Raw genomic sequence first — 27,127 nt, forward strand, 5'->3', positions numbered from 1 at the left:
GCTGTATTAATTACAGGTGGTGTATTGTGTCATCTGCACAGTGTGCACCTAAAGCTACCGCAATTGCTGCTGCTCTTCTGTTCCTATACTACAGGCAGCTACAGTAATTACAGTTGGTGTATTGTGTCATCTGCACAGTGTGCACCTAAAGCTACCCCAATTGCTGGTGTTCTTCTGATCCTATACTAAGGGCAGCTGCAGTAACTACAGTTGGTTTTTGGTGTCATCTGCACATTGTGCACCTAAAGCTACCCCAACTGCTGGTGTTCTTCTGATCCTACACCGCAGGCAGCTGTAGTAATTACAGTTGGTATACTGTGTCATCTGCACAGTGTGCAGCGAAAGCTACCCTAATTGCTGGTGTTCTTCTGATTCTATAACGCAGGCAGCTGCAGTAATAACAGTTGGTGTATTGTGTCATCTGCACAGTATGCACCTAAAGCTACCCCAATTGCTGGTGTTTTTCTGATCCTATACTGCAGGCAGCTGCAGTAATTACAGTTGGTGTACTGTGTACTCTACACAGTGTGCAACTAAAGGTACTCCAGATGCTGGTGTTTTTCTGATCCTATCCGCAGGCAGCTGTAGTAATTACAGGTGGTGTATTGTGTCATCTGCACAGTGTGCCCCTAAAGCTACCCCATTTGCTGGAATCCTTCTGATCCTATACTATAGGCAGCTGCAGTAATTACAGTTGGTGTATTGTGTCATCTGCACAGTGTGCACCTATAGCTACCCCAATTGCTGCTGTTCTTCTGATCCTATACTAGAGGCAGCTGCAGTAATTACAGTCGGTGTATTGTGTCATCTGCACAGTGTGCACCTAAAGTTACCGCAATTGCTGGGGTTCTGATACTATACTATAGGCCGCTGCAGTAATTACAGTCGGTGTATTTTGTCATCTGCACAGTGTGCTCCAAAAGCTACCCCAATTGCTGGTGTTCTTCTGATCCTATACTGCGGCCGGCTGCAGTAATTACAGTTGGTGTATTGTGTCATCTGCACTGTGTACACCTAAAGCTACCCCAATTGCTGGTGTTCTTCTGATCCTATACCGCAGGCAGCTGCAGTAATTACAGTTGGTGTATTGTGCACAGTGTGCACCTAAAGCTACTCCAGATGCTGGTGTTTTTATGATCCTATCTGCAGGCAGCTGTAGTAATTACAGGTGGTGTATTGTGTCATCTGCACAGTGTGCACCTATAGCTACCCCAATTGCTGCTGTTCTTCTGATCCTATACTAGAGGCAGCTGCAGTAATTACAGTCAGTGTATTGTGTCATCTGCACAGTGTGCACCTAAAGTTACCCCAATTGCTGGGGTTCTGATCCTATACTATAGGCCGCTGCAGTAATTACAGTCGGTGTATTTTGTCATCTGCACAGTGTGCTCCAAAAGCTACCCCAATTGCTGGTGTTCTTCTGATCCTATACTACGGCCGGCTGCAGTAATTACAGTTGGTGTATTGTGTCATCTGCACTGTGTACACCTAAAGCTACCCCAATTGCTGGTGTTCTTCTGATCCTATACTAAGGGCAGCTGCAGTAATTACAGTTGGTGTATTGTGTCATCTGCACTGTGTGCACCTAAATCTACCTCAATTCCTAGTGTTCTTCTGATCCTAGTCCGCAGGCAGCTGCAGTAACTACAGTTGGTGTACTTCTGTACTCTGCACAGTGTGCACCTAAAGCTACTCCAGATACTGGTGTTTTTCTGATCCTATCTGTAGGCAGCAGTATTAATTACAGGTGGTGTATTGTGTCATCTGCACAGTGTGCACATAAAGCTACCGCAATTGCTGCTGCTTTTCTGATCCTATACTACAGGAAGCTGCAGTAATTACAGTTAGTGTATTGTGTCATTTGCACAGTGTGCACCTAAAGCTACCCCATTTGCTGGAATTCTTCTGATCCTATACTATAGGCAGCTGCAGTAATTACAGTTGGTGTATTGTGTCATCTGCACAGTGTGCACCTAAAGCTACCCCAATTGCTGCTGTTCTTCTGATCCTATACTAGAGGCAGCTGCAGTAATTACAGTTGGTGTATTGTGTCATCTGTACAGTGTGCACCTAAAGCTTCCCCAATTGCTGGAGTTTTTCTGATCCCATAACGCAGGCAGTTGCAGTAACTATAGTTGGTGTATTGTGTCATCTTCACAGGGTGCACCTAAAGCTACCCCAGTTGCTGGTGTTCTTCTGATCCTATACCGCAGGCAGCTGCAGTAATTACAGTAAGTGTACTGTGTACTCTGCACAGTGTGCACCTAAAGCTACCCCAATGACTGGTGTTCTTCTGATCCTATATCGCAGGCAGCTGCACTAATTACAGTTGGTGTACTGTGTACTCGGCACAGTGTGCACCTAATGCTACCTGAATTGCTGGTGTTCTTCTGATCCTATACTACAAGCAGCTGCATTAATTACAGTTGGTGTATTGTATCATCTGCACAGTGTGCACCTACAGCTACCCCAATTGCTTATGTTCTTCTGATCCCATACCGTAGGCAGCTGCACTAATTATAATTGGTGCACTGTGTACTGTGCGCAGTGTGCACCTAAAGCTACCCCAATTGCTGGTGTTCTTCTGATCCTATACCAGAGGCAGCTGTAGTGATTACAATTGGTGTTCTATGTCATCTGCACAGTGTGCACCTAAAGCTACCTCAGTTGCTGGTGTTCTGCTGATCCTATCTGCAGGCAGCTGTAGTATTTACAGTTGGTGTATTGTGTCATATGCACAGTGTGTACCTACAGCTACCCCAGTTTCTGGTGTTCTTCTGATCCTATACTATAGGCAGCTGCAGTAATTACAGTTGGTTTATGGTGTCATCTGCACAGTGTGCACCTAAACCTACCCCAATTGCTGGTGTTCTGCGGATCCTATCCGCAGGCAGCTGTAGTAATTACAGTTGGTGTATTGTGTCATCTGCACAGTGTGCACCTACAGCTTCCCCAATTTCTGGTGTTCTGATCCTATATCGCACATAGATGCAGTAATCACAGTTGGTGTACTCTGTACTCTGCGCAGTGTGCACCTAAAGCTACCCCAATTGCTGGTGTTCTTCTGATCCTATACCGCAGGCAGCTGCAGTAATTATAGTTGGTGTACTGTGAACTCTGCACAGTGTACTCCTAAAGCTACCCCAATTGCTTTTGTTCTTCTGCTCCTATACTACAAGCAGCTGCAGCAATTACAGTTGGTGTACTGTGTACTCTCCATAGTGTGCACCTAAAGCTACCCCAGTTGCTGGTGTTCTTCTGATCCTATCTGCAGGCAGCTGTAGTAATTACAGTTGGTGCATTGTGTCTTCTTCACAGTGTGCACTTAAAGCTACCTGAATTGCTGGTGTTCTTCTGATCCTATACTACAAGCAGCTGCATTAATTACAGTTGGTGCATTGTGTCATCTGCACAGTGTGCACCTACAGCTACCCCAATTGCTTATGTTCTTCTGATCCCATACCGCTGGCAGCTGCACTAATTATAATTGGTGCACTGTGTACTGTGCGCAGTGTGCACCTAAAACTACCCCAATTGCTGGTGTTCTTCTGATCCTATACCAGAGGCAGCTGTAATGATTACAATTGGTGTACTATGTCATCTGCACAGTGTGCACCTAAAGCTACCTCAGTTGCTGGTGTTCTGCTGATCCTATCTGCAGGCAGCTGTAGTAATTACAGTTGGTGTATTGTGCCATATGCACAGTATGTACCTACAGCTACCCCAGTTTCTGGTGTTCTTCTGATCCTATACTATAGGCAGCTGCAGTAATTACAGTTGGTTTATGGTGTCATCTGCACAGTGTGCACCTAAACCTACCCCAATTGCTGCTGTTCTGCTGATCCTATCCGCAGGCAGCTGTAGTAATTACAGTTAGTGTATTGTGTCATCTGCACAGTGTGCACCTACAGCTACCCCAATTCCTGGTGTTCTTCTGATCCTATATCGCACATAGCTGCAGTAATCACAGTTGGTGTACTCTGTACTCTGCGCAGTGTGCACCTAAAGCTACCCCAATTGCTGGTGTTCTTCTGATCCTATACCGCAGGCAGCTGCAGTAATTACAGTTGGTGTACTGTGAACTCTGCACAGTGTACTCCTAAAGCTACCCCAATTGCTTTTGTTCTTCTGATCCTATACTACAAGCAGCTGCAGCAATTACAGTTGGTGTACTGTGTACTCTCCATAGTGTGCACCTAAAGCTACCCCAGTTGCTGGTGTTCTTCTGATCCTATATGCAGGCAGCTGTAGTAATTACAGTTGGTGCATTGTGTCTTCTGCACAGTGTGCACTTAAAGCTACCCCAATTGCCGGTTTTCTTCTAATACTATACTACAGGCAGCTGCAGTAATTACAGTTGGTGTATTGTGACATCTGCACAGTGTGCACCTAAAGCTACCCCAATTGCTGGTTATGTCATCTGCACAGTGTGCACCTAAAGCTACCCCAACTGCTGGTGTTCTTCTGATCCTATACCGCAGGCAGCTGCAGTAATTACAGTTGGTAAATTTAGGAGCTGTTCTTATCTTTACGGCACTGACCTTTTCTGCTGTCTTGCTGTGTCTTGTAGTTAGCCTTGGTGTGAGAAGTTCATTCTGTTAGCCATGTGTTCATCCTATGCAATCCTGACTAATTAATTGGCTATACCCCCACCCAAATTCACTATAAATTCAAGCCTTACCTAGGTGATGCCCAGGCAGGGGTTTGCATAGGCGGTGATTGCATTGGCAACTATCATCTTGGATAAAGTATTCATATTGGATTAAGTATTGCACTTCCGCTCAGCACTTCAGCGAATGCACAAAGCGAAAATACACAACAGACTTCTGCAGGACACTAAACAGACTACAGGTGACCTGATTCTCCAAACTTTGTCTTCTCTCATTCATGCTTCCTCTCAATCTCACCACTCTGTATGATGCACTCTACTTTTCCTTTCCTTGCATCCTCTCTGCTTAAATTCTCACTCCTTCACCCACCTTCTTCCCCCACAGCTTATATATATCACCCTCACTCTTGTCTTCACCTTATTACTGCACTCATCAGCTCCTTATAATTCTAAAGCCATGTACCAATAAAACCTGTAGCCCACTGGGACATGTCCCCCCACATAAGTCACACTCCCATAACGCCTCTCTCACCCTTCTTCTCCTAACTTCTGGAGATATTTCCCCAAATCCTGGACCACTATCATTTACCTTCAGACAACATACCCGGCAGAACCCTTCCTCTGATAGCAGCCGCAATCCACACAATCTCATTTCTATACTTCTTAAGCCTAGAGCCTCCCCTTCTCCTGTGCCCTTTGGAATGCCCGCTCTGTTTGTAACAAACTCACCACCGTCCATGACCTATTTATCACTAACTCCCTGAACTTACATGCAATTACTGAGACCTGGATTCAAGAATCTGACCTTCCTTCTCCTGCTTCTCTCTCCTATGGTGGCCTCCTGTGGACTCACTCTCCCAGGCCTAGTGGACGGAAAGGAGGTGGTTTTGGAATCCTCCTATCCCTTCAAAGCACTTTTCAGGTTCTTCATCCACCCCACTCTCTGTCCCTCTCTTCATTTGAAGCTCACTGTATTAGTTTATTTTCTCCGGTTTCATTGAGAATTGCTGTGATTTATTGGCCCCCTGGCCCGGTATTAAACTGCCTTGACGACTTCTCCACCTGGCTACTGGCTACCCTACTTTCTCTCCTCGGAAATTCCAACAATCATTCCTGGTGACTTCAAGATCCCTGTTAATCTTAACACTCCTGCTACTTATAAGCTGCTGAGCCTAACCTACTCTTTTGATCTAAAACCATGGACAAGTGATTCCACTCGCTCTGTAGGCAACTGCCTTGACCTCATATTCTCCTACTTATGCACTCCACACACCCTCTCCAATATTCCTTTGCCTCTATCTGATCACCACCTTATTAGTTTCACTCTCTCCTTGTCTGCCTCCTCCTTGCCTTCCAACTACCAAACTATTACCTGTAGAAACCTCCGCCATCTTAACCCTTCTCTTCTTTTTTCTGCTACAGATTGTCTCTATGACAAAATCTCATCCTTGTCCTGCCCCAACTTGGCTACTTCTGTCTACAACAGTTTACTGTCATTCACCCTGGATACCCTCGCCCCCCTCACTACACACAGAATCAGGCCCCGACCGCTACAACCCTGGCAGACAGACAATACCAGAAGCCTTGAAAAATGTAGCCATGCTCTTGAGCGTCTGTGGCGTAAAACTAAGTCACAGCAAGATTTCAGCCAATATAAATCTGCCCTCCAAAAATACCATTCCTGTCTGCACACTGCAAACAGACCTATTTTATCACTCTCATTAACACCCTCTCAGGCAGTCCCCATCAACTCTTTTCTACTTTTACCACTCTACTTTGTCCTCCATTACCCCCACCCACTAACTTACTCACTGCCCAGGAGATTGCTTATCACTTCAAAAATAAGGTTGATACGATTCGTCTTGAGATCTCTACTCTACAGACATCTCTCTCACCTTACACTCCTTGTCCTCCTGCACAATCAATACTTTCCTCTTTTAACCCAGCTACTATAGAGGAAGTCACTAAACTTTTTTTTTTTTTTATTGAATCTTTTTATTTTATAAACATATAAAATGTATATACTGTTAAGAATAAAGAAACTACCAAGAGATAATCTTACACAATTCCATCAGTGTCACGATTAGTAGCTCCCTACATACATTATTTTTTTCTATAACCCTTTAAACCCCTCCCATCCCCCGATCCCCCCCCCCCCCCATTCCCTCCTGGTGCCTTATCTTTCAACCACCTTTTTACTGTGCCTAATTTTTTTGTGAAATTAGTAAACAATAAATATATTACCATTATCCTACTTTCCCTCACATAGATTACTTTGTCACTCTTCTAATCTATTCTCCCTTCCTTATATCATCCCCACAGTGTTTAATTCTCTCTTACCATGTGCCCATTGATACCCTTTATGGTGGACAAACCATTTTATCCAACCATGGGGTCCACAACTTTAAAAAACCACCAAAGTTCCTTCTTCTAGTGTATACCACTTTTTCCCTCCATACAGTATCATTCATCACCTTTATCCATTCTTCACACGTGGGGAATCTTACCGATTGCCAGTTCTGGGCTATTAACTTTCGTGCCTGAAATAGGCCCCTTATCACTGCTATTTTGACTTTTACCGATATCTTCCTGTCTTCTATTTTTCCCAATAAGCATATCTCCTCCCCGGTTTAAGCATGCTCCCAAAAGTATTGTTAATAACTTCCACTATTCCTGTCCAGTACCTAAATAATTTTGGGCACTTCCACATCATATGTATCAAATCCCCAGTTTCTTGACACCTTGGACATTTAGCGTCCACTCTATAACCAAATCCAAAAAGTTTTTTTGGGGTATAATAAGCCCTATGTAAAAAAAAATAGCTGGGACATTTTTTGTGCAGGGGACTCTGAGACCAGGGCACTACCTTCTAATATCTTTCTCCACTGTGCTTCTGTTATCTTTACTCCAAGATCCTCTTCCCACCTTTTTTTTATTTCTAACCAATCCGTCCCTAGTAATAAATTTACTGCAGAGCTGTGCATATAGCTCAGATATCAATCCCTTAGATGACTCCCTATTCCCCACTTTTTGAATAAGAGGGGTTTTACATCATACTACCATTTGATTTCTAATATGTGTTTGTAGGGCATGTCTTATCTGGAGGTATCGGAAAAACGAGTGGTTAGGAACACCATACTCCCTCCTCAGCTCCTCAAAAGACTTCAACCTACTCCCTTCATATAGTTGGGCCAATCTTACCACACTGCACTTTTCCCATACACCTACTTTACCTATAGGTGTCAGGTCTGGAAAGTGCTTATTATCCCACAGTGGGGTGTATTCTGTTGGTCCTACGTATCCAATTCCTTTTTTTACTGCCTGCCAGACCTTTGTAATTAATCTTAGTGTAGGGCATTCAGAAAGGAATGAGTCAGCTTCCAGAGCTTCCACCAGTTTAACATACTTAGCTCCCTGCAACAGCATCGGCTCCTTTTTATTCCTATCCTCCACCCTGTCCCAGACCCTCAAATGCTGTAGCTGAGCGGCCAGAAAATAGCAGCGGGGGTGTGGGACTGCTGCGCCCCCCTCTTTTATTGGTAACTGCAGTGTCTGTAGGCCTGTACGAGGTTGTCTCTTCTTCCATATTAGTTCCCTAAATAAAGTTTCAATCTTTTTGAACCATTCCATTCTTATCCAAACTGGGGCGTTGTGTAAATAATACAAGAACTGGGGCATCCAGACCATTTTAATTAAATTAATTCTGCCAGCTACTGACAAAGATAGATTTTTCCAAATGTCCAACTTCTGACTAAATCTAAACAGGAGGGGAGCAAGTTTATCTTTTATATATTACTAAACTTTTTTCTAATGCCCACCTAACCTCCTGCCCCCTGGACCCTGATCCTTCTCAAATACTACGGTCACTATCTGACTCAATCCTACACTCCTTAACTCATATCTTCAACCTCTCACTCTCTACTGGCATCTTCCCCAACCCTCTAAAACATGCACTAGTCACTCCCATACCAAAAAAGGCCTCAGACCCCACCAATCTTAACAACTTAGGACCCATCTCTTTACTCCCTTTTGCCTCCAAACTCCTTGAACGTTTAGTCTACAACCGACTGAGCAACCACCTCATTGAAAATAACCTTATTGATCCTCTTCAGTCTGGATTTCGCCCACAGCACTCCACAGAAACCGCCCTCCTAAAACTCACAAACGACTTATTAACAGCCAAAACCAATGGTCATTATTCCATATTCTTACTCTTGGACCTTTCTGTTGCCTTTGATATAGTTGACCATACCCTCCTCCTCAAAAAACTCAATTTGCTTGGTCTCCATGGCTGCACTCTCCGTTGGTTTGAATCTTACCTATCTCATCGCACCTTCAGTGTCACTTACAACTCCACTTTCTCTTCTCCAACTCCCCTTTCCATTGGGGTCCCCCAAGTTTCTGTCCTTGGACCTCTACTATTCTCGATCTACACGTCCTCCCTGGGTCAGCTGATAGCCTCACATGGCTTTCACTACCATTTATATGCTGATGACACCCAAATCATTCTCTCTGCCCCTCAGCTCACCCCATCAATCTACTCACGCATCACTGATCTACTAACAGACGTATCAGCCTGGATGTCACACCACTTCCTCAAACTTAATCTATCTAAAACCGAGCTCTTAATATTTCATCCCCCACGTGCCCCCTCGCCTGACTTCTCTTTCAAGATCAATGGCACATCTATCAGTCCGTCTATCAGACTCTGAACTGTCCTTTCAGGCCCACATACAAGACCTGTCCAAATCATGCCGCCTTAGCCTCCGCAACATTTCCAGAATACGCCCCTTTTTAACTAATGACACCACCAAGCTTCTAATTCACTCCCTGGTCATCTCTTGACTCGACTACTGCAACTCCCTCCTCATTGGATTAACTTTACATAGACTACCCCCCCTTCAGCCCTTCAGTCCATAATGAATGCCGCAGCCAGACTCATCCACCTTACTAGCCATTCAGTGTCCTCCACCCCTCTCTGCCAATCCCTCCAGTGGCTCCCACTCACCCAACGAATAAAATTCAAAGTACTAACAATAATTTACAAAGCCATCCATAACTCTGCCCTTAGTTACATCACTAACCTAGTCCCAAAATACCAACCAAGCCGCTCTCTTCAGTCATCCCAAGACCTCCTGCTCTCTAGCTCCCTTGTCACCTCCTCCCATGCTCGCCTCCAGGATTTCTCCAGAGCTTCTCCCATCCTTTGGAACTCCCTACCCCAATCTGTCCGACTGTCCCCTAATCTATCCATCTTTAGACGATTCCTGAAAACCCTTCTCTTCAAAGAAGCCTATCCTGCTTCTAACTAACACTGTTTTACTTCCTCCATCAGCTCATCCCCCCACACCTATTACCTTTTGTATCAATTGCCCCTTCCTTTTTAGATTGTAAGCTGTAACGAGCAGGGCCCTCTGATTCCTCTTGTACCAAATTGTAATGTAACTGTAATATCTGCCCTCATGTTGTAAAGCGCTGAGCAAACTGTTGACGCTATATAAAACCTGTATAATAATAATAATAATATACTCTGCACGTGTGCACCTAAAGCTACTCCAATTGCTGGTGTTCTTCTGATCCTCTACTACAAGCAGCTGCAGTAATTAGTTGGTGTACTGTGTACTCTGCACAGTGTGCACATAAAGCTACCCCAATTGCTGGTGTTCTCATACTAATATATACTATAGGCAGGCAGTTGATTCTGCTAGCTGCAGTATAATCAGTATATACGTCCCAGTTTTGTGCAGCTACATCTCCCTGTGGGCCATTAGTATGTCTGGAAGGCCAACAAGGAGAGGCAGACAGTCACAAGCCAATAAAAGAGCTGTGTGAAGTTGGCACCCCATGTTTGTAAAACCTGAATAAAAATATACCATTCGTTTGTGCCGCGTTTGTGCTGATTTGTGCCGCCAAAATTAGCGTTTGTGCCGGTTCGGTTTCTGAGATATTAAACATTCAATGCAATGAAAGCCCCGCCCACTTTGCACCCCATGTTCTTGAATTTTAAAAACAAACGCGCCATTCGTTTGTGCCACGTTTTTGCTGGTTTGTGCCGCAAAAATAAACGTTTGTGCCGCTTTGGTTGCGGAGATATTGTGCGTTATAGTTGCTGAAACCCCGCCCACTTTGCACCCCATGTTCTTGAATTTTAAAAACGAATGCGCCATTTGTTTGTGCCGCGTTTGTGCTGGTTTGTGCTGCAAAAATAAACGTTTGTGCGGCTTTGGTTGCGGAGATATTGTGCGTTATAGTTGCTGAAACCCCACCCACTTTGCACCCCATGTTGTTGAATTTTAAAAACGACCGCGCCATTCGCTTGTGCCACGTTTGTGCTGGTTTGTGCCACAAAAATAAACGTTTGTGCCGCTTTGGTTGCGGAGATATTGTGTGTTATATTTGCTGAAACCCGGCCCACTTTGCACCAAATAGTGCTGAATTTTAAAAAACAAATGTGCCATTCATTTGTGCCGCTTTTGTGCTGATTTGTGCCGCAAAAATAAATGTTTGTGCTGCTTTGGTTTCGGAGATATTGTGCAATATAGTTGCTGCAACCCCGCCCACTTTGTACCCCACGTTGCTGAATTTTAAAAACAAATGCGCCATTCGTCTGTGCTACGTTTGTGCTGGTTTGTGCTGCAAAAATAAACATTTGTGCCGTTTTGGTTGCGGAGATATTGTGCGTTTATAGATGCTGAAACCCCGTCCCATATTGCTGAATTAAAAAAAAAAAACACGGCACAAACGAATGGCGTGTTTGTTTTTAATATTCAGCTGATTTGTTCGTGGTTTGTGCAGATTTGGTGGATATTGTACATGTTTTACTCCACATGGATCCCCCCTTCCGATTCTCTAGCGCTGACTGGAAGAACAGACAAAGGAGGAAATCTGGGGAGGGGGAGGGCACAGCTAGCGCTGGCTCTGGCTCTAGTGAGGCAGAGTCAGCTGTCAATCAGGCGGCAGGATGGATCTCAACAGTATTGTCAGGATCTGTCCCGGCTGCATCGCGGCTCTGTGCTGTCATGATTTAGTGGGCCATAGCCCGCCACATGCACATGAGTTTTTTTTGTCACGGAAGAACATCCTATATGTCATCTTGTGAACAAAAAAACTAAGGCCAAAAAAGGTTGGGCCATAGTTCTCTTTTAAACCAGGTCTTAACCAAGCAAAACAGCACTCCAGCAAATTCTCTTATACAAGTCCCTTTTTTTTTTAATTGCTTTTTTGAAAAACATCTATGTCAGTAAACATTTTTTTCCTGACAACCCACATATAGTCTGCCATGGAGTCTAACACCGCCTCCTCTCCAATGCTATAGGACCCCACTCCCATAAATTTGAGCTCACCACTAGAGCTTTTTTTGCCCTCCTCACTGAACCTCCTTACATTTAGGCTCGGTTCACACAGGGGCAACACGACTTTTAACACGACTTTTAGAGGCAACTTGGACATGACTTGAACACGACTTGGGGGCGACTTACAACACGACTTTAAGTCACCCCAGGCCAGGCGACTTTCAGAGAATGATCTCTCAAGGGGGAACTCCACACCAATTTATTTATTTTTTAAACGGCGTGGGTTCCCCCTCCGAGAGCATACCTGTCCCTTAGGTCTGGTATGGATTTTAAGGGGAACCACCTACGCCGAAAAAATGGTGTGGGGGTCCCCCCCAGATCCATACCAGACCCTTATCCAAGCACGCTACCTGGCCGGCCAGGAAAGGGGTTGGAGCCTTCTGAGCTGTACCAGGCCGCGTGCCCTCAACATGGGGGGGTGCCTTGGGGAAGGCGGTCCCGCGCGGTCCCCCCACCCCAAAGCACCTTGTCCCCATGTTGATGAGTACAAGGGCCTCTTCCCAACAACCCTGGCCGTTGGTTGTCAGGGTCTGGGGGGGGCATATCGGAATCCGTGAGCCCCCTTTAATAAGGGGGCCCCCAGATCACGGCCCCCCACCCTATGTGAATGAATATGGGGTACAATGTACCCCTACCCATTCACCTGTGAAAAAATGTACAAAAAAAAAACACAACACACAAGGGTTAAACTTGTTTATTGCACAGCTCCGGGGGTCTTCTTCCATCTTCGGGGGTCTTCTCTTCTTCGCCGCCGCCGCCCTCTTCTTCCGACTTTGGGGGTCTTGTCCCCCTCTTCTGTTCTTCTAGCCGGGCCACCGCGCCTTCTTCTAGCTCTAGCACTCGCTCGTCCCCACCCCCTTTCCTGGCCGGCCGGGTAGTGTGCTCGGATAAGGGTCTGGTATGGATCTGGGGGGGACCCCCACACAGTTTTTTCGGCATAGGGGGTTCCCCTTAAAATCCATACCAGACCTAAGGGCCTGGTATGCTCTTGGAGGGGGAACCCAAGCCAATTTTTTAAAATAAATTTGGTGTGGAGTTCCCCCTTGAGAGCTGATAATTCTGTGAGAGTCACCTCCGTATAGACGGAGATCTGACTTGGAGGCGACCTCCATTGAAATCAATGAGTACCAGTCGCCTACAAGTCGGATAGAAGTAGTACAGGAACCTTTTCTGAAGTCTGAGTGACTTCAGTAGTGTGCATTAAGATGGCTCTCATTCACTTACATTGATTTTTACATGTTGTGCGACCTGAGGCGACTAGGGGCGACCTGAAGTCAGATCTGAGTCGCCCCTGTGTGAACCGGCTCTTACGGATATCCAAAATTGTGGAAATTGATGCCGGGCAGTTTCAAGACAGCCCAGGACCCAACCATGGGTGGGTGTGTGGCTCCAGGCCCCTGTGTCCTGTGGTGGGGATGGCCTTCATCTTCAGACGGCTGTCAGGTCTGAAGATTCTGCATGGCAGCAGTTCTTGTATGTAAAAGCTCCCTGTTTGTTTTTCCCTCATGTGCCTTGCTGTCTTTTTTTTTGCTTCTATGGGGCCTGGAACTCAAGTGCATCTTCCAGGTCGCATCTCCAGCTCGCTACTGTGCATGTACGATCCTCGGACGAAGCCGAGGCTTGGTTTCACGCATGCACTGTGTGGCAGGGGACCTGGCGGCCATGCAGGCACTCTACGGCAGGTCACCACTGCGCAGGCACAGTCCGTGCATGGCAGTGATGTCATTCCGGCGGGGATGTTTGAATCCCTGAGAGCCCTGTCATTCTAAGGATTACTACAGGCAGCTTGCGTCCGATCCTAAGGCCCCAGGTTCCCAGCTTATGGTTAGCTTCAGCCTGGGGCTATGGTAAAAGAGCAAAGGGGGGCTAAGATGCCTTTTAAAGGGGAAGCTGCACTGCTATTTGTACTCCTTTGTTCCAGGACGTGTGAGTGTTCCTACAATGCTGCAGAATCACCTCCTATTCGTCCGCCAGGGTGCCATGGACAGATCACCGCCTCCGTATGGCCAGCCCGCGTGCTCCAGGTATGTGGGGCATGAGAAGGGGTATGACGGCTTCGTGGGCAGCAGCCCGACATGTAGCTCCTGATCTCATCTACTAGGCGGCCTCATGGGCCTCCATTAATACCTTTATCTCACACTATTGCAATCTTTGCATCTTTCGATCTTTGGTTTAAGAATCCAGTCGGTTCGTAGGGAGAACTAAACTTCTTTTTTTTTCAAATATAAATTTTATTAATCTCCAAACATGGGGAGGAATCCCCGCAATACAAACATAAGTGCTGGTGAGAGCATGCTCGTTACAATGATATCAAAAAAGGTGCAAACATTGCAGGGTACAGTGCAACAATCAGTAGTAATCGCCTGGATTAGATATCCCCACATGCTTGTTGCCCAATCACCTTGTACAAAATGAAAGGCAATGTTTAAGTTTACTGGGTATACCCTCCAACTAAACTTCTTTTTATCAGCATACCCACCTGTGTGGTTTGGCTGTCAGGAAAATGGAACATTTATTATCAAATACTTACCGAAATTTTACTTTCCTGATGGACTCCATGGCAGACGGAGTTCCCACCCTTTGGTCATGAGTTGGCTAATTACAGAATGCAGTCTCTAGTGGTGAGCTCAAATTTATGGGAGTGGGGTCCTATAGCATTGGAGAGGAGGCGGTGTTAGACTCCATGGCAGACTATATGTGGGTTGTCAGGAAACAAATGTTTACTGAGATAGATGTTTTTCAAAAAAGCAATTAAAAAAAGAAGGGACAAACCAGCACAAACGTGGCACAAACGAATTGTGAGGTCGTTTTTAAAATTCAAGAACATGCAGTGCAAAGTGGGCGGGGTTTCAGCAACTATAACGCACAATATCTCCGCAACCAAAGCGGCACAAACGTTTATTTTTGCGGCACAAACCAGCACAAACGTGGCACAAACGAATGGCGCGGTCGTTTTTAAAATTCAAGAACATGGGGTGCAAAGTGGGCGGGGTTTCAGCAACTATAACGCACAATATATCCGCAACCAAAGCGGCACAAACGTTTATTTTTGCAGCACAAACCAGCACAAACGCGGCACAAACAAATGGCGTGTAATGGAAATTTGTAGGTTCTGTATATAATTGTATTCTATTTTATATGTATTGCACAATGCCCTCGCTGTGCACACGGCACTAATAATGTTTTCAGTACATGTTTTGCATTCTTTCGAGTTCTGATTAGAATAAGCCTGCCTATGTAACGCCCCTTGTTACCATAAATGTACAATTGTAATATTAATGTGATACCTACGTAATCATGTGTATAAAAACCTTCACATGTGTCATAATAAAGGAGAACGGTTATTTGGAAAGATGCTGAGCGTATCTTTTGTGTCTGTTCCCTACTGCAGTAGTTATTAATTTGGAACCACTAATCAATATGAGGATAGGAGTTGCCTATCATCAAAATATCCATTTCAGGCGCGTTCGTTTCTAAAATTCAAGAACATGGGGTGCAAAGTGGGCGGGGTTTCAGCAACTATAACACACAATATCTCCGCAACCAAAGCGGCACAAACGTTTATTTTTGCAGCACAAACGTGGCAAAAACGAATGGCGCATTCGTTTTTAAAATTCAAGAACATGGGGTGCAAAGTGGGCGGGGTTTCGGCAACTATAACGCACAATATCTCCGCAACCAAAGCGGCACAAACGCGGCACAAACAAATGGCGCGTTCGTTTCTAAAATTCAAGAACATGGGGTGCAAAGTGGGCGGCGTTTCAGCAACTATAACGCACAATATCTCCGCAACCAAAGCTGCACAAACGTTTATTTTTGCAGCACAAACCAGCACAAATGCGGCACAAACGAATGGCACGGTCGTTTTTAAAATTCAAGAACATGGGGTGCAAAGTGGGCGGGGTTTCAGCAACTATAACGCACAATATCTCCGCAACCAAAGCGGCACAAACTTTTATTTTTGCAGCACAAACCAGCACAAACGTGGCACAAACGAATGGCGCATTCGTTTTTAAAATTCAAGAACATGGGATGCAAAGTGGGCGTGGTTTCAGCAACTATAATGCCAAATATCTCCACAACCAAAGCGGCACAAACATTTATTTTTGTGGCACAAGCCAGCACAAACACGGCACAAACGAATGGCGCGTTTGTTTTTAAAATTTCATAACATGGGGTGCAAAGTGGGCGGGGCTTTCATTGCATTGAATGTTTAATATCTCAGAAACCGAACCGGCACAAACGCTAATTTTTGCGGCACAAATCAGCACAAACGCGGCACAAACGAATGGTATATTTTTATTCAGGTTTTACAAACATGGGGTGCCAACTTCACACAGCTCAATAAAAGAGGGCAAGCAGGCTTTGTGTCTAGAAGCAACAGTGCTTGTCATGGACACAGTGCATCCTCATTAGCACGTGGCCATGGGACACGCTTGTCCTTTTTTTCGGCAGCTGGCCGCGTTGAGCCTCAACATGCCGAAGACTTGGTAGAGTGGATGACCAAGCCATCCTCATCCTCTCTCACCGAGGCTCAGGGCACTGGAAAAGCAGCTGTCAACATGACCTTTTCCCTTGGCTCAATGGCATCAGTCACTCCTTCCCTAGTCCCACCATTTCCTCCTGAGGAGTCCCTCGAACTGTTTGAGCAGTGTTGGGTACATGCCCCAGGAGGATGCCCACCGTTTTGAAGGCTCTGATGATGATACCCAGCTAGAGGAAGGCAGTAACATGAGCATAGAAAGAGGCGGTGCCCAAGAAGGACAGCAATCTGGCAGTCATGTTCCCCCAGCTGCAGCATACTGCCAGGTTTGCTTCAGTGATGAAGAGGGAGGGGATGATGAGGTCACTGACTCTACGTGGGTGCCTGATAAGAGAGAGGAGGAGAAGGAAGAGGAGGAGCAGGCACATCTCCAATGGGACAGGATGCCCGCCGGGGCCAGCTTTAGTGCATCACACCGACTGCATCACACCGCAGAGCTCTGCACGTGCAGGGCACTGCCTCTGCGTGTTGTTCCCAAAGTTCTTTGGTGTGGGCCTTTTTTGAGATGAGTGCATCAGATCGCACCACTGCTATTTGCAACATATGTCTCAAGCGTATCTCGCGTGGCCAAAACATCAGCTGCTTGGGTACCACATGCTTGACCAGACGTATGTCGACCTGCCATGCAGTTCATTGGCAAGCGTGCCTAAAAGACCCACACCAAAGAACAAAGAGGATCTCTCCTTGCAACTCATTAGCTGGGATCTCCCACCCCACTATACCTTCAGTCCTCTCTGAAACCTGCACTGAGAGGAATGAAGGTGTAGAATTAGGTGTGTCACAGCCAAGTACTTGCGGGCAATCTGCTAGTGGTACACTGACGTCCGAGCTGCTACATCACCCAAAGAAGTTCACTCCCAGCCATTCACATGCCCAGCGGTTGAATGCTAGCTTGGCTAAATTGCTAGCACTTCAACTGCTGCTATTTCAGTTGGTAGACTCTGCCTCTTCCGTGAGTTAGTGGAATGCGCGCTTCCTCAGTGGCAGGTTCCCAAACACCTCTTTTTCACATGGAAGGTGATTCCGGGTCTCTACTAGCATGTGGAAGGCCATGTCTTAGCCTCGATGGACAAGGTGGTCAACGATAAGGTGCATATTACTGCTAACTCATGGTCCAGCAGGCATGGACAGGGACCTATCTTTCACGGCGCATTGGGTGACTCTGCTGGCAGCTGGGAGGGATGCAGGATAAGGTGCAGTAGCGTTGGAGGTTGTTCTGCCACCACACCTCCAAAATGCTACTACTGGTGATTCTGACACATCTCTCTCCTCCACCCCCTCCTCTTCTTCTTCCTTCATGGCCTCTTCCTGTGCTTTGTCCTCGGAACCAGCAGTGCTCCATAGGCGTTCAAGGGGCTACGCAAGTACGCAGGCAAAAAGATGCCACTGGCGTGCTGACCTCCAAAAGGAATTTAACCTGCCCAAGAACCGCCTAATCTGTGACATGCCCACCAGGTGGAACTCAACGTTGACCATGCTGCAACAGCTGCACACGCAGCAAAAGGCCATGAATGAGTACCTGCGCAACTATGGCACCAGCACAGGGTCAGGGGAGCTTGGTTTTTTTCCCCCACGCCAGTGGGCCATGATCAGGGATGCATGCACTGTGCTGTCACCATTTGAGGAGGCCACAAGGATGGTGAGCAGTGACAATGCATGCATCAGTGACACTGTCCCTCTTGTCCACCTGTTAGACATGTGCATTTGTTTTCGTCCGAATGCATTTTCGTCCGAATTTCAGCTATTTTCGTTTTCGCTTTGACAAACGATAACGAAAGCACAAAATCCAAAAAACGAAAGATCCGACATAAATAAATACTTTATTTTCGTTTTCATTGTTACAACAGTTCGATATAGAATAGGAGATTCGACATGACTCTGACGATAACAATCTGTCTATAGAACCTGTGGTCGAATGTGCCTAACCTTACCTCTATTAGTCCAAGATTATATAGAGAAAATATTCGACAGAGAAAAAAGATTTGACAGAGAGAAAAGATTCTGCAAGTTACTGTCCTAAAAAGCGTTTGGGGACCCGGGTCCTGCCCCAGGGGACATGTATCAATGCAAAAAAAAGTTTTAAAAACTGCCATTTTTTCGGGAGCAGTTATTTTAATAATGATTAAAGTGAAACAATAAAAGTGTAATATTCCTTTAAATTTTGTAGGGGGGGGGGGGGGGGTTGTCTATAGTATGCCTGTGAAGGGGCGCATGTTTCTGGTGCTTAGAACTGTCCCTGCACAAAGTGTCATTTATGCAGGAAAAAAAGTCCTTTAAAATCACTCGCAGCTATTATGAATTGTCGGCTCTGTAATACAGAGAACACTCATTGAAAGTCATTGATAAAAAAATAAATAAATAAATAAATAAAAAGCGTGGGGGTCCCCCAAATTCAATTACCAGGCCCTTCAGGTCTGGTATGGATATTAAGGGGAACCCTGCCTCAAATTTAAGAAAAAATTTGACGTGGGGTTCCCCCTAAATATCCATAACCAGACCCTTCAGGTCTGGTATGGATATTAAGGGGAACCCCGCGTCAAATTTAAAAAAAAAATTGACGTGGGGTTCCCCCTAAAAATCCATACCAGACCCTTTATCCGAGCACGCAACCTGGCAGGCCGCAGGAAAAGAGGGGGGGACGAGAGAGCGGCCCCCCTCCCTCCTGAACCGTACCAGGCCACATGCCCTCAACATTGGGAGGATGCTTTGGGGGTCTGTGACCCCTCAAAGCACCTTGTCCCCATGTTGATGAGGACAAGGGCCTCATCCCCACAACCCTGGCCGGTGGTTGTGGAGGTCTGCGGGTGGGGGGCTTATCAGAATCTGGAAGCCCCTTTTAACAAGGGGACCCCCAGATCCCGGCCCCCCCCCCCCTGTTTGTAATGGTAAGGGGGTACAAAAGTACCCCTACCATTTCACAAAGAAAGTGTAAAAAATGGTTAAATAAAACAAACACACTTTTGAAAAATTCCTTTATTAAAAATAAAAAAATAAAAAAAGATTCCAGCGGCGGTAATCCAATCTTGCTATCCAGCGACGGACGGTCATCTCTCCAGCGATGTCTCATCTCATCCAGCGCAGCGTATCCATCCTTCTTCTGTCTCAGTGGAGGAGACACTGCAGGCATTCCGGCGGCTGACGTTTCTTATATACGGAGGGCGGGGCCACCCGTCACCTGACCCCGCCCCCTCTGACGCAAGGGGAAACCCGGGGTTCCCTGTGACGTATGGGTGACCCCGCACCCCTCTGATGTAACACAGGCAGGTTTCCCTTACATCAGAGAGGGGCGGGGTCACCCATACGTCACGGGGAACCCCGGGTTTCCCCTTGCGTCAGAGGGGGGCAGGGTCAGGTGACGGGAGGCCCCGCCCTCTGTATATAAGAAACGTCAGGCGCCGGAATCTTTGCAGTGTCTCCTCCACGGAGACAGAAGAAGGAGTGATACGCTGCGCTGGATGAGATGAGACATCGCTGGAGAGATGACCGTCCGTCGCTGGATAGCAAGAGTGGATTACCGCCGCTGGAATCTTTTTTTTATTTTTTTATTTTTAATAAAGGAATTTTTCAAAAGTGTGTTTGTTTTATTTAACCATTTTTTACACTTTCTTTGTGAAATGGTAGGGGTACTTTTGTACCCCCTTACCATTTCAAACGGGGGGGGCGGGATCTGGGGGTCCCCTTGTTAAAGGGGGCTTCCAGATTCTGATAAGCCCCCCACCCGCAGACCCTCACAACCAACGGCCAGGGTTGTGAGGATGAGGCCCTTGTCCTCATCAACATGGGGACAAGGTGCTTTGAGGGGTCACAGACCCTCAAAGCATCCTCCCAATGTTGAGGGCATGTGGCCTGGTACGGTTCAGGAGGGAGGGGGGCCGCTCTCTCGTCCCCCCCTCTTTTCCTGCGGCCTGCCAGGTTGCGTGCTCGGATAAAGGGTCTGGTATGGATTTTTAGGGGGAACCCCACGTCAATTTTTTTTTAAATTTGACGCGGGGTTCCCCTTAATATCCATACCAGACCTGAAGGGTCTGGTTATGGATATTTAGGGGGAACCCCACGTCAAATTTTTTCTTAAATTTGAGGCAGGGTTCCCCTTAATATCCATACCAGACCTGAAGGGCCTGGTAATTGAATTTGGGGGACCCCCACGCTTTTTTATTTATTTATTTATTTTTTTATCAATGACTTTCAATGAGTGTTCTCTGTATTACGGAGCCGACAATTCATAATAGCTGCGAGTGATTTTAAAGGACTTTTTTTCCTGCATAAATGACACTTTGTGCAGGGACAGTTCTAAGCACCAGAAACATGCGCCCCTTCACAGGCATACTATAGACAACCCCCCCCCCCCCCTACGAAATTTAAACGAATATTACACTTTTATTGTTTCACTTTAATCATTATTAAAATAACTGCTCCCGAAAAAACGGTCGTTTTTAAAACTTTTTTTTGCATTGATACATGTCCCCTGGGGCAGGACCCGGGTTCCCAAACACTTTTTAGGATAGTAACTTGCAAATTAGCCTTTAAAATTAGCACTTTAGATTTTGAACGTTGGAGTCCCATAGACTTTAATAGGGTTCTAAAGTATGCTATATACTAGCTCCGTTGAAGCTTCTTTATACATTCGACAGACACCATAAGCCTTCAAAGACAGATTCGACCGTAATTCATGTGGATTTTCGGACGAATGCAATTTTTGAACGAAAAACAAAATAAATAAAAACGAATTTCGGGAGTAACTAAATAAATTAAGTTTTTGGACGAAAACGAAATTCCGAAACAAAATATTTTACTCTGCACATGTCTACCACCTGTTGGAGCACACGCTGCATGGAATAATGGACAGGGCACTTGAGGCAGAACAGAGGCAGGAAGAGGAGGACTTCCTTACCTCTCAAGGCCCCCTTTATCCAGACAGTGTTCCTGCTGCCCCACCGATCACACAGGAAGAGGACGAGGAGGAGGATTGTGTCAACGTGGAGGTGGAGCCTGGCACTCTGCATAAGCATCAGCCTTTTAGGGATCCTTTACAGTCCCAAGAAACCCGTGGACTGGGAGTAGGTGGCTGCGGATCATGTCGCCCTTAGTGACCCAGAGGACTCCGGACTGAATGCATCAGATAAACCTACGCTGCATGACTTCCCTGATCCTGCAAAGCATGCGGAAGGATCCTCATATTTGTCGGATCAAGGAGAGGGATCATTACTAAGGTAAGGTTGTGGACCTTATCTTGCTGTCGCAGAGGATGAAACATCTTTGGGAGGCCTTGCAGAAAGGTCTGTGCAACGCGTTCCCAGAGACTGGGAGGTTACAAATTCAGTGTTACAACGTGTTGCTGAGTCTTTGGTCAGTCACAGAAGGAGCGGTGGAGAAGGTGGCCATCTGAGTATGACCGATGCATTCAGAAAATTTTGTAGTTCACAGCCCCAAGGTATGATCGATTCCAGCAACCATCGCCAGCGTCTGATTTACATGGTGCAGGAATACCTAGGGACAAGATCAGACTTGGACACCTTTCCCACCGAAAATCCTCTGGGTTACTGGGTCTTGAGGATGGATCACTGGCCAGAGCTTGCACAGTATGCAATTGAGCTACTGGCCTGTCCTGCATTCTTTCGGAACGCACATTCAGTGCTGCTGGAGGCTTTGTAACTGATCACAGGGTGCGCCTGTCCACCGACTTGGTTGGTCGACTGACCTTCATAAAAATGAATCAGTCTTGGATCACCACCAGCTACCAAGCACCTGATGCTGATGTAACCAAATCATTTTTTGTTGAAATGTCAGATCCCTTCAAGACTGCCTATGCTGATGCTGAGTGACTATACTCTTGCTCCTTAATGATCATGCTGATAGCTTGTAAGAACATTTTTGGTTTTGGGCACCGCCACTAGTGACTAAGGCCCAATTTTTCAGCCCCTGTTTAAGAGGGGTGTGCAATTACAATTTTTGATGCAATATTTTGTAGGAGGGTTTGTTGCTGCACTCAACTAAAATATCTGTGAGTGGTTGCAGTGTTATGGCACCAGCACCAGTACCTAAGGCCCAATTTTTCAGCCCCTGAAACAGGGTAACAGGGGCGTGTAATTACAATTTTTGATGCAATAATTTGCAGCAGGGCTCATTCCTGCAATCCAACTAGAGTTTCTGTGAGGTGTTGCAGTGTTGTGGCACCGGTGCCTAAGGCCCAATTTTTATGCCTTTATTCAACAGGGACATGTAATTACAGTTATTGATCTAATATTTCACAGCAGGGCCCATTCCTACGCTCACCAAGAGTAACTGTGAGGGCTTACAGTGTTGTGGCAACACCACCGCCACCACCAAAGGCCCAATTTTTCTGCCCCTCTTCAACAGGTGCATGTAATTACAATTCTTGATATAATATTTCACAGCAGGGCCTGTTCCAGTGCCCACCAAGAGTAACTGTGAGGACTTGTTGTGTTGTGGCACCAGCACCACCACCACCACCACCACCAAAGGCCCAATTTTTCTACCACTGTTCAACAATGGTATGTAATTACAATTCTTGATATAATAGTTCACAACAGGGCGTTCCAGCACCCACCAAGAGTAATTTTGAGGGCTTACAGTGTTGTGGCAACACCAACACCTTAGGCCCAAATTTCTGCAGAGCATATAGGGCAGGCCCCTACTTTCAAACATCCAACTTACAAACGTCTCCTACTTGCAAACGGAAGGAGACAACAGGACATGAGATGAAATCTATCTCAAGGGAAATTCTCTCATGTAAGAGTTGATATGGGAAAAACGTGTCTCCTCTCCTCTCCACTGATGCTTTATCACCAATTCTTGTTTCACTAAAAAACCCAAATTTTCAAAAAAAATATTTGTCATTGGGACAGAAAGTGAGGTGAAATCTTCTGAAGAGGTGCACAAAAAAGTTACAGGGGTGATAACCCTTCCCTATATTTTCCAAAAAGCTTAAAAACTGATTTTTTGACTGGAGCTACACTTTAGAAATGTACCAGTTCAAAATGACAAACAGATTCTACTTAACAACAAACCTACACAGTCCCTGTCTTGTTTGCACCACCTGTATACTGCTGTTCAGAATATATAGGGTCTGGGGGGCCCACGTCTTTCCTTTTTTTAATTTGGGTGCAGGGTTCCCCTTAATATCTATACAAGACCCAAAGGGCCTGGTAATGGACTGGGGGGGGGGACACAAATGCCGCTTGTCTCACTGATTTTCATCCATATTGCCGGGGCCAGACATTACATTAAAGCCACAAGCAGTTTTAAATGACTTTTATTCCTTGAAAAATTTCATTTTGTTAAGGGACTGTTCTAAGCACGGGAAACATGCATCACTTTACAGGCATACTATAGACACTTTCCAGGTACGATATTTAAAGGAATATTTCACTTTAAGCATCATTAAAATCACTGCTCCCGAAAAAACGTCAGTTTTTAAAACTTTTTTTGCATTGATATATGTCCCCTGGGGCCATCAGAGACCCATTTACATCAGGTTCCCCATCACAGCCACACTTACTTCATATTAGGAGTCCCCCTTTACATTAGGGTCTCCTTTACATCAGAGTCCCCTCTTACATAAGGGGCCCCATCAGAGTTGCTCTTCATCAGGGTCCCTATTAGAGTCCCTCTTTATATCAGAGTCCCACCTACATTATACTCCCCATCAGCGGTTTGTTCATACTGTGCTTACAGAGTGACTGTAGTCAGTATTACAGAAGGGCAGGAGCAGGTATGGATGAAGGAAGTTACATCCTCCTGCTGGGGCAAGTACATCATCTGGTGGTTTTAGCAACCATCTGACTAGGAGAAAGACAGCACAGTGGGTGGAACCTGACCAAAACTACAGGCAAGATGCAGTCCTATGGTAGGCTGGATTTGGCCTGTGGGCCATCGTGTGGAGACCACAGATGTAGCCCATGTATTTGTGAGCATGATTTATAGACATTCATATGTCTTCTATTACATATGTGACATAAACCTGTGTATTGCCGGTTCCTGAAGAGCACGGGCTATGTGATTTTTCTCTATTTAAAGTTCCTAGAACCGTAGTTTGGTTTTGGATTTAATTATACCAAATTGTGGTTTCACTACCAGTCTTGCTGGATTGCACTGTGTTCTGCTTGGCCATAGGTGGCGCTGTCATCACTGGCAGGTGTGAGAACGCAGTTCAGCTGGGTGTATTGAGTGACACTTTTTCTCAGAACCAGCCAAGTGGGAGTGTCATCTTGCTGTGCATTCTGGGAGAGGGTACTTAAGGTACTGACATCACGTGCTTCTGGGTTCCGGTCCAGAAGATCTTTCTGTCCGTTTGGTCCTGGTCCTCCTGACCAGCCCCCATGGCTCTCATGGCCTGGGGTGCGGATCCATCCAATTCCGAGTCTCGGGGCTGGCTAGCCTGAGGCAAAGTAACTGGAGGGAGGATTCAGAGGTGGTTCGGTGCTATCTCATCTGTGGAGAGGCCCAGCAACTGAGGAAGCAACCAGGGGATGACTCTTCAGGAGAAGGCTACGCTGAAGGCTGGCTTCTCAGAAAGAGCCTGGAGGCTTAGTTGAACCGGCTGCAAGATACTGGTACCGTATAAGGGCTCTCTAAATTTGTCTATATCCTTCAGTTTACTACAAGTGTTCTATAACAAGTCTGTGGCAGAGACTTTATTCAAATGTTGAATATGCAAGTCTGTGGCAGAGGCTTCGCTTTATCTGAATTCTGCTAGGCTGCTAGGATTAGTGAGAGGAGGTCTATCTGGTAGCAGTGAGGATCCAGTTGTGAATGGCTATTCTCTGGATTGCTATAGTGAGAGACTACATAAAACCCTCTAGCCCTCAATGAGAGACTGTGTTTTGTCTATTCCTTTTTGCAAATAAAAATCATTGAATTGGATCCAGTGTCAGTTCCTACAATCTTTTGGACCATCAACCTCGGGAAATCCCTAGACATACACGAGGTCAAGAAGGTAACGGTAAGCCCAATAAAATCAGCCGCTCCTTCAGAGTCAGTGCTACACATGTAAATACATAAACTAGAAACAAATAGTCTTTGTAGTACAGCAAATAAAAATAAGCTGGCAGTTACACATGATTGTTACACATGATTCTAATTTGCTCTATTTATTTCTTTTTCATTTTATTTTAATTATTTCAGCTTTTCTCACCGAAAGTGACTTCAGCAACCCAGCAAGACTCGCCTAGTGAATTCGATATTGATTCTGTGATATCAGAAATAAAAAGAGGACGAAAATTGGTAGGAGACATAAACGTGTGTGTGTGTGTGTGTGTATATATATATATATATATATATATATATATATATATATATATATTAGAGATTTTACATCCTAGGAGTTGATTGACTATTTGCATACCTAAGTGAGGCCGCACAGTGGGTTAGTGGTTTGCATGTTCTCCCTGTGCTTAAGTGGTTTTCCACACTGTAAAGACATCCTGGTAGGTTAACAACTTCAATACCGACCACTATTACTTCCTTCCTGCCCAGGCCAATTTTCAGCTTTTAGCGCTGTCACACTTTGAATGACAATTGTGCAGTCATGCAACACTGTATCCATAACAAATTTTTATCTTTTTTTTTTACACAAACAGCACTGTCTGTTGATGGTATCTAATCACCTCTGGGTTTCTTATTTTTTGCTAAATAAACAAAAAAAAGATGTAAAATTTTTCTGCGTTGCTGTTATAAAATTTTACAAATAAATAATTTTTTTTCATAAATTTAGGTCAAAGTGTATTCTACTACATTTCTTTGGTGAAAATAACCCGAATCCATGTTTATTATTTAATCTGTAGGAAAGTTAGAGTCCTCAAACGATAGTCTATACCAGGAGTAGGCAACCAGGGGTAGGCAACCCCTGCAGGCAGCACTCAAAGCATCTTTTGCCGGCACTCGACTCCATCCCCATCAGCAGAGCAGTGCAGGGAAGTGTCAGGGAGACACTAATGCATTCCAATTTCAGAATTCCCCACGCTGCACCTGCACTAAGGGGGAGGCACTGTGCCCCCACACATTGTAAAAATGGGAAACATGGTTTGGTTCTCTAACTTTGCTGTAGCTATGATCGTCAGCTTTTGTAATGGGAAAGAGAATGGGGGCTGTCACATACCTTAAGGCAGAGCCCGGAATGCAGGGACCGGCTTCTCGTAGACCTCTGACTCGGGAGACCCTGGTAGTGATGACAGGGGCTCGGGAGCACAGAGGGGCACAAGTGCCTGACTGGACAGTTGAAGTAAAGAGCAGCAGACCGATGATGGTGGAGGTGTCCTGTAGTCCAGCAGCGGAATGTAGGCAATGGAAGGTTCAGCAGACAGCAGAAGGATTCCTGTAGTCCAGCAACGGGATACAAGTGGTTGCAGGGTACAATGAACAACGGGAGGAGTTCTGTAGTCCGAGAGTGGATGCTGGTGCAAACTGAATACAGCGGGAAGTGGGAAGAGTCCAGTAGTCCACAGCAAGAGGTGGAAGGCAACAAAGCGCAGAGGGAGTAACAGCCGGGTACGGTGGTAGACTGGAAGGTGTCCTGTAGTACAGCAGCGGTAAACAGGCAACAGACAGATAACGGATGGTGTAACAGTCCAGGTCAGGCACAGGCGAGCAGGTCAGGTACAAAAA

At 45.7% G+C, this 27,127-nt stretch overlaps 1 protein-coding gene across 1 annotated transcript in view; it reads left to right on the forward strand.

Moving 5' to 3' along the window:
• The window catches only part of LOC143984196 (PHD finger protein 6-like), a 238,071-nt gene that overhangs the window by 126,350 nt on the left and 84,594 nt on the right, over positions 1-27,127 (forward strand). The window contains exon 2 of the mRNA XM_077484489.1: positions 25,649-25,747. Within this exon, the coding sequence (XP_077340615.1) occupies positions 25,649-25,747 (99 nt within the window). The remainder of the gene's footprint in view (positions 1-25,648; positions 25,748-27,127) is intronic.

The sequence above is a fragment of the Lithobates pipiens genome, unplaced genomic scaffold (assembly GCF_037356315.1).
Source record: "Lithobates pipiens isolate NorthernLeopardFrog02 unplaced genomic scaffold, aLitPip1_a1.2 Scaffold_16, whole genome shotgun sequence".
Taxonomy (NCBI): Eukaryota; Metazoa; Chordata; class Amphibia; order Anura; family Ranidae; genus Lithobates; species Lithobates pipiens.